The sequence below is a fragment of the Hipposideros armiger genome, unplaced genomic scaffold, assembly GCF_001890085.2.
Source record: "Hipposideros armiger isolate ML-2016 unplaced genomic scaffold, ASM189008v1 scaffold_859, whole genome shotgun sequence".
Taxonomy (NCBI): domain Eukaryota; kingdom Metazoa; phylum Chordata; class Mammalia; order Chiroptera; family Hipposideridae; genus Hipposideros; species Hipposideros armiger.
In genome coordinates, this window is record NW_017732209.1 from 179,264 (window position 1) to 187,207 (window position 7,944).

At 50.3% G+C, this 7,944-nt stretch overlaps 2 protein-coding genes across 9 annotated transcripts in view; one reads left to right on the forward strand and one right to left on the reverse strand.

Annotated features, from left to right (window-relative positions):
- The first annotated feature begins 23 nt into the window (after positions 1-23).
- On the forward strand, positions 24-2,404 carry POLR1G (RNA polymerase I subunit G). Its single transcript, XM_019629509.1, has 3 exons — positions 24-123; positions 462-603; positions 772-2,404. The coding sequence occupies exons 1-3, from the start codon at positions 102-104 to the stop codon at positions 2,168-2,170; spliced, it is 1,563 nt and encodes a 520-aa protein (XP_019485054.1). The 5' UTR covers positions 24-101; the 3' UTR covers positions 2,171-2,404.
- ERCC1 (ERCC excision repair 1, endonuclease non-catalytic subunit) overlaps positions 2,280-7,944 on the reverse strand; it is an 18,072-nt gene continuing 12,407 nt past the window's right edge. For 7 of the 8 annotated variants that reach the window (XM_019629514.1, XM_019629517.1, XM_019629516.1 and 4 more), the window contains exons 7-10: positions 4,113-4,212; positions 3,017-3,088; positions 2,713-2,781; positions 2,280-2,390 (exon numbers count right to left, since the gene is read on the reverse strand). In XM_019629514.1, the coding sequence (XP_019485059.1) occupies positions 2,340-2,390; positions 2,713-2,781; positions 3,017-3,088; positions 4,113-4,212 (292 nt within the window). In that variant the 3' untranslated portion in view covers positions 2,280-2,339. The remainder of the gene's footprint in view (positions 2,391-2,712; positions 2,782-3,016; positions 3,089-4,112; positions 4,213-7,944) is intronic. The other variant, XM_019629518.1, reaches the window with a different exon arrangement.

Here is a 7,944-nt window from a genome sequence, read left to right on the forward strand (position 1 = left end):
GGGCGCTTCCGGGTGTGGCCCCACCCCTTTGGTTCCACGTGGTCGGCAGCGGAGCTAGAGTAGCACTGGATGTGGGCTCTGTGTGTGGTGTGGGTACCGTGATGGCGGGGGCCCAGTCCGGCGGTGAGTTGCTTCACAGTGGGCCGGCGGGGTGCAGAGGGTTGGCTGGCTGGAGGAGGAAGGCGCCCGGGAGCGTTAGAACCGAAAAAGGGACGTCTCCAGAAACAGGCCTGGGAAAAGTATACCCTGTGGAGGGCTGGTTGGACGGATAAAGGGTATCTTGAGGGGACTACCGGGTTTGGATCCGTGGAGATGTCTCCGAGAAACAGGCCGTCATAAAGGAGAGACCTGATGAGGGCATTGGGGGCGCTCAAGATGTTGGGACCAATGGATCGGTATGCGCCCTGGAGGATTGGACCGACAGGAAAGTATCAACGGACTCCTTGTTTCCCCCGCTGCAGGTGCTGCTCGATTCTCTTGTCCCCACAACTTTACCGCGACGCCCCCAGCCTCAGAGCCCACTCGTTTCTCCTTGGAGGCGTTGACAGGCCCAGATAAGGAACTGTGGCTTATCCAGGCGCCTACAGACTTCGCCCCAGACTGGTGAGTGGTCCCACGCCACCTCCCGGGACTACGCCCCACCTCAGTGGCTAAACTTGGGGGAAATTTAGAGCAACTTGTTCTAAGGAACCCAGAAATCCTGCTTCTCAGTTCCTTTCCCCTATCCTACCCAAAGAATCTGACCAAGCTTCTGTCTTCCCCTTCTTTCAGCTTCAATGGCCGGTTCGTACCTCTCTCTGGCTCCCAGATTGTGAAGGGCAAGTTGGCAGGCAAGCGGCACCGCTACCGGGTCCTAAGCAGCAGCGGCCCCCAGGCTGTAGAAGCAACCCTGCTGGCCCCCTCAGCAGAGGCAGGAGGTGGACTCACCTGTGCCCCAGTCCCCAGGGGCAGCCTAAGGATCTTAGAGGGTCTCCAAGAATCCTTATCAGGGACCCCACTGCAGCCCATTCCAACACTCCCCCCACCCCAGATCCCCCCTGGCCTGAGGCCTCGTTTCTGTGCCTTTGGAGGCAGCCCACCAGTCACAGGACCTGGGTCAGCCTTGGCACTGAGGTCACCAGCCTCCAGGAAGAGGAAAAAGAAGAAGCATAAACCCGAAGCCTCTGTTCCTCAGGAGGCAGTGAATGGGCATGGGACCCTAGAGGTGGACACTGCTTTGGGGCCCCCTGAAATGGATGTGGGGAAGAAAAAGAAAAAAAAGCAGCAACCAAAAGAACTGGAGGTGATGGAGCCGGTGGCAACAGAGCTGGTGGCCAAAGTGTTAGAACCTCTGGGAGTGCTGTTCCCATCCACCAACAAGAAGAAAAAGAAGCCCAAAGATACAGAAATGGTTGAGCAAGAAACAGGGATGCCGGAGCCAGAACTCATGGTTAATACTGAGCCTCTGGAAGAAACAGTCCTATCCCCCACCAAGAAGAGGAAGAGACAGAAGCGGACAGAAGGAATGGAGCCAGTGGAGGGGATGAGAATTGAATCTCAGGTGCAGGTGAAGATGGAGCCACAAGAGGAAGCCATCCCACTGCCATCCTCAAAGAAGAAAAAAGAAAAGGGGTACAAAGTGCTGATGGAGCCAGGGACTGAGGCTGTAGGGCCAGAGATGAGACCTCTAGAGCTCCAAGGGGAGAAGATGGAGCCTCAACTGCCACATGAAGTTGAGCTTCAGGCCGAGGCAGCTCTGACATCCACCAAAAGGAGGAGGAAGAAAGAAAAATGGCCAAATGCAAAGATGGAGCCAACGACAGAGGCGGAGGAGCCACAAGAAGAGGTGACGGTGCCTGAGCTGGCATGCGACCTTGAGTCTCGGGCAGCTGTAGCATCCACCAAGAAGAAGAAGAAAGAAAGAGGGCATAAAGCGACAGAGCCAGGGACTGAGGTGACTGACCTACAAGGTGAGATGGTAGAGCCTGAGCTGCCAGGTGAGGGTGAGCCCGAGGCCAGGGCAGATCCAGCATCCGCTAAGAAGAGGAAGAAGCAGGGCCAGGAAAGCAGGGTACCAGAGATGGGATCCCAGGAGATACCAGAGCTGCCACTGAATCCAGAGTCTGGAGGGGTGGCTCCCACTGGACGGGAGAAGAAGAGGAAGAAGAAGCCGCAGCAGGATCCTGTGTAAAATCCTCCAGGGAAACTGACAACTGCAACTAAGAAAAGATGAGGTGGCCACCTGGGCTGTCAGAAGGTGAGAGAAGAACCCCCTCCTAGTGTACCAGCACACCAGCAGGAACCTGAACCAGGAAAATGCTTTATTATTACACAGAGGACCTCCTTGGCAGCTGAGGTCATTAGGGCACTTTCAGGAAGGGCTCGTGTAGGACATCAAACAGCCTCCGGGCCTGGGTTGGAGGGGAGAAAAAAAAGTAACCAGTCATTAAATGAGCCATTTGTTTGGTATTTGGAGTGGGCTTTGGTTCTTTTTCTCCCAGCCTGGAGGGGGGACTCTGAGGACTAGGAGAGAAGTAGCCCAATCTGGATTCTCTCCCAGGCTGGCTGTGTGAGGTTGGGCTGGTTCCCACCCTCTCTGGGCCTTGGTTTTCCCCATCTGTAGGAAAGACACTGTGGGCCTTCCAAAACCTTAGAACTTTGGGATCTGGGGTCCCATTTATTTGGGGCCCCCTCCTGCCCCTGACCTGTTAAGCCCATTCCCAAAGCTCTTACCTTCTGGGGCCCCAGGCCAGGGCACAAAGTCAGATCTTCCCGAGATGCAGCTATGAGCTGTTCCAGAGACTGAGGAAGATGGAAGCCAAGGGTCAGGGGAGGTGAGCATAAAACTCTACCCTGCCCTGGCTGATCAGGGGGTCTAAGATATTCCTGGAAGGAGGTGAGGTCCTGTGGGATGGCAGGAGGAGCAGGAAGGATGGCAGGGTGGGTGGGCAGGGAGGTGGAAGGGAAAGGGCGGGGGGCTTCCTCAAAAAGGCAAGGGGGCAGAAATGCCTGTCTCGACAAGGGAATCGTTCCTTACCCCAAAAGTAGTCAGGAGGGTCTGACTGTCCGTTTTGTTGACTGACTTTACAGTGGTCAGACATTCAGTCACCTGGAAAGGGAGGAGGAGGCAGAGGTGTTTTGGAAGAAGAAAGGAGCCACAGGGCTGAGCCCTGTGAGGGCAGTGCTGGGTCACTGCTGTGTCCCCAGACTGCCGTGCATGCAAAGGTGCCCAATAAATGCCTTCCTTTTTTTTTTTTTTTTTTAACTGATTGAAAGATCATCTAAATACCATTTATCTTGAGCTGGTTCTGCTCAGGGGAAGACTAGGCTCAAGTTAGGCCTGGGTTCAAAACTAGGCTCCACTGCTTAAATCCCGTGAAACCTGGGCACAGGAATTGACCTCTCTGGGCCTCCATTTTCAGGCAAATAGTACACACCTCAGGGGTGGCTGCAGACATCCACCATTACTCTATCGTTTGAGCCCAGATTCAACAATTAATTCAGCAAATACTACCTGAGTACCCACTGAGTGCTGGGTGATGCTGGGGACACAGCAGGGACCGAGACAGTCCCATCCCTGCCCTTCTGGGGCTCCCAGTCCAGTGTGGGAAACACATCAGTTCCTATCAGTGGTGACCTGGGCAGGGCTGGGATTGGGGGGAGTCCAGTGGAGACACCTGACCTGGCCTGGGGATCACGGAGGGCTTCCTGGAGAAGGGAGCATCAGATGTGAAAGATGGGATTAGGCGGGTAATCAGGCAGAGGGAACAGAATGGGCACATACTTAGAGGAGCTAGCTAGGCCTGGGAGAAGTGACAGAGAACGTGAGGGCGGGGCGAACAAGGCTGCTGGGCCAAATAGGCAGGGCCTCGTAGAGCGTAGCAAGAAGGCTGGGCTTCTCTGAAGAGGTTGGGCTTTCTCTGAGGGCACTGGGGAGCCATTTGAGTTGGTGAGGGCAAGATCAGATTTGTGCTTAGGAAGACCTCTCTAGCTACTGTTCAGGTAGGAGAGGGGAGACTGGAAGCTGACGGTGGGATTGGGGAGGAGAAGTATGATTTGACATCGGAACTGAAGCTCAAATACACAGGAAGGAGCTGGGGGGAGGCCCAGGTAGAGAGGTGAGGTGGCCTCACCCGGGAGACGAAGTCCTGCTCCAGCTTCTCCATCAGGAGGTCCGCTGGCTTCTGCTCGTAGGCCTTGTAGGTCTCCAGGTACCGCCCGGCCTCCTCGGGGCTGGCATGGGAGGATATTCAGGTCAGCCAGGGTGAGGAGGGGTCATGTTTTAGATTCATTTCATTATGGTGGTAGTAATTGCTGACACTAAAAATTCCAAACTCTTAATACATAATCTCCTCTAAACATCCATGGGCCATAACCCCTGCTAGGTGTATCTTACACATCTTTTCTGGCTAAGGGCCAGAGCTTGGAGACCTGACCAGTTGGGTACAGGCCCCACTTCCTACCTGAGTGACCGTGGGCCAGTGATTTTAATTTCTGGGCCTCAGTTTCCTCATCTATAATGTGGGGTGGATGGCAGAACTGTGACAATTAAGTCAACGCTCTGTAAGTGCCTGGCACTTAGAAGCCTGTTTAAGAACTGTTAGCGATTCTGGAAGGGAGGTCAGAGCCAGAGCCTCTGCACTGGGTTTGACGGGGAAGAAAACCAGAAATGCTGTTTCTTTTCCCAACTGCAGGAAGACAACCTCATGAACACTGAGCTTCCCACTAGCAAGAAAAACAGCTTCTGAAGGTTTTTATATAGCTCACCTTCAGAAGGCAAGCTCCAGGTGCTGACTGCTAAATATTTTTCAGCAACGAACACGATTTCATAATCACCAGTAGTTTTCCCATTAGGCACCTTTTTTTTTTTTGACGTGTAATTAACTGTTTCAAAGGTAGAGAAACAACTAAATCATAAAAAGGGTCTATATGTGTGCAGAGTAAAGTAACTCAAGTTTATCAGCACCAGGAAAATTCTGGCCTTTTTTCCTCTTTGGAACTTGATGTGGTCAGCTGAGTCAAAGTAAATAAAGTATTTGTCTTGAGGTATTTTCTTAGCCTTCAAAATCAAGCTAGTAAGCAATGTTTGTTGATTAAATGATTTATATTCTTGAAAGAAACATTCACTTTCTAATTCTATTGTTTTCCATAAGATAGGCTCTGTTGCTCTTCTCTTACTGCAGCAGGTATTATTATTATTATTATTATATTATTAATAATTTGTTCAGGACACACAAGTTAACACACTATACTCCAGTTCTACAACTTGCTTTCATTTTTGCACTCTACAATATAATCAGGACATCTTTCTATGTCAACAGACAGTGCTCAACCTCATTTATTTAATGATTGGAAAATATCCCATAGTTTGGATGTAAAGACATAGGAAATACTTCCCATGTGGGGGCCTCGCTGAGTGCCAGGCACTGTCCTAAGCCCGTTATGTTCAGAAACTTCTGGCCTCCCGAGAGATCCTAAAAGGCGGTTATTATTTCCAAACCATTATACAGAGGGGAAAACAGACCAGCAGGGTTGAGTCACTTGCCCAAGATGATACAGCTGGCAAGGAGAGACAGCTCCCTCCATATGTCTGTCTCACCCAGCTCGACTCAACACTACACTGTGCTACTTCTCACAAAATGGAGTGATTTTTACACTGTTTTTGTTTTAATATACAACTAATGCATAACTACATTTTTCCAAATATTCCAACAGTATAGAGGTACACACCCAGAGGGAGGGCACAGAATTACAAATACATTTACCCATTGGCCGAAAAAACCCATTCCTCAGGTTCAGAAATGGGTGTGTTGGTGGTAACAGCAAAAGACAAACTACCCAAGTGTCCATTAGTGGGGGCTATTGACCTGGTCCATTTACACAGTGGAATACTTTGCAGCTGAAAAAGAATGTGGCTCCAGACAACAGGATATTATTCAGTGATTCAACATGAGTTACCAAGTCATGAAAAGACACAGAGGAACCTTAAAAGTATATTGCGAAGTGAAAGAAAACCATCTGAAGAGGCTATAGTGAGGTAACAGAAACTCTATATTGGTCTCTGCCTTGTTCCTGGCACAAAGCTCCTGAAATCCTTGCAAATTCCTAAGTAATGAGAGCATTACGGGCATCTTTTGTTCTTTTGAGGGCACCTGGATGGTTGCTGAATGTCAGGGGCTGGTCATCAGAAAGACCAAGCCATGGTTAGAAGCTCGGTTAGTTTCTGCCACACCCCCATCCTTCAGAGACGGGAGAGGGGCTGGAAATGGAGTGAATAATAGATCGTGCCTACGTGAGGAAGCCTCCATAGAATCCCAGTATCATGGGGTTGGGGGAGCTTGAGCCTGGGAACACATCCACATCAGAAAGGTGACACCATCTCTATGGAGACAGACTCTCCTGCACTTGGGACCCTCCCAGATCTCGTCCTATGTACCTCTTCATCCGGCTATTCAGTGGTATATCCTTTAATAAACTGGTAAACACAAGTAAATGTTTCTCTTTCTGTAAGCCATTCTAGCAAATTAACCAAACCAGAGGAGGGGATTGTGGGAATCTCCGACCTCTAGCTTGTTGGTCAGAAGCCCAGGTGACAACCTGGGCTTATGACTGGCATATGAGGTGTGTGTATGTGGTGGGGCAGTCTTGTGGGGCTGAACCCTGAACCTGTGGGATCTGACTCTATCTCCAGGTAGTGTCAGAATTGAGTTAAATTGAAGAACACCCAGATGGTGTCTCAAAGAATTGCTTGGTGTGGGGAAAAACCTCCACACATTTGGCAGTGCTGAAAAGGCTGCTTGACAAAGTTGGGTGACCTGAATTTTATGCCAACAATTCATGGCGTAAAGTGTGTGTGAGTAGTAAAGGATATATAAGATAAAAAGCCACACTGAGGAAGAAATGGAGTTTTCTCTACACATGAGAACTGTGGGGTTTTATGTTTCAGTTACATTCTATAATTCCAACTGTAGGACATTCTGGAAAAGGAAAAACTATAATGACAGTAAAAGATCACTGGTTGGGGCCGGCCGAGTGGCACGTTGGTTAGGAGTTGGCTTGGGACACCAGCTCTGAGGAGCAGGACCCCGGTTCGGATCCCACATGCAGACCAGTGACGCTGCGCCCTCTACAGCTAAGATGGCGAACAACAGCTCGACCTGGAGCTGGGCTGCCGTGAGTCGCCAGCAATGGTGTAGGCTGCAGTGGGGCTGGCCGGCAGCGGGCATGCACTTTCGTGAGCTGCTGTGAGCCACCGCGAGCGGCCATCCAATGGCCAGCAAGTGACTGCCTCATCTGGGAAGAGCGCAATGATAATACCAACATGGGCGGGCCAGTGAAGCGACATCCTCCACAACTAGACTGAAGAACAAAAGGACAGCAACTTGTCTGTTTCCCTTCCCCAACACTGTTCCCCTCCCCCAGTTCCCCAATAAAATCTTTAAAAAAAGATCACTGGTTGCCAGGGGTTAGGGGGAGGGAGGGATAATAAATAGGTGAAGGACAGAGGTTTTTAGGGCAGTGACCTATTCTGTAGGATACAGTAATTATGGGCACATGTCATGTCTTTGTCAAGACCCATAAAATGTACAACACAAAGTGAAACCTAGTGTAAACTATGGACTTTAGTTAATAATAATATATCAATATTGGTTTATCAATTGTAACAAATGTATCACACTAATCAAAGAAGTTGTAAATAATAGGAGAAATTGTATGCAGGGGGAGAAGGGGTATGTGGGAACTGTCTTCTTTCTGATCTATTTTTCTATAAACTTAAAACTGCTCTAAAAAAAAGTCTATTGGGCCGGCCGAGTGGCACATTGGTTAAGAGTGGGCTTGGCGGGGGGGGGCTGGCCGAGTGGCGCGATAGTTGAGAACTCGCTTGGGATGCCAGAGGGCCCCGGTTCGGATCCCACATATGAGGGCCAGTGACACTGCCCTCTACAGCTAAGATGCTGAACAACG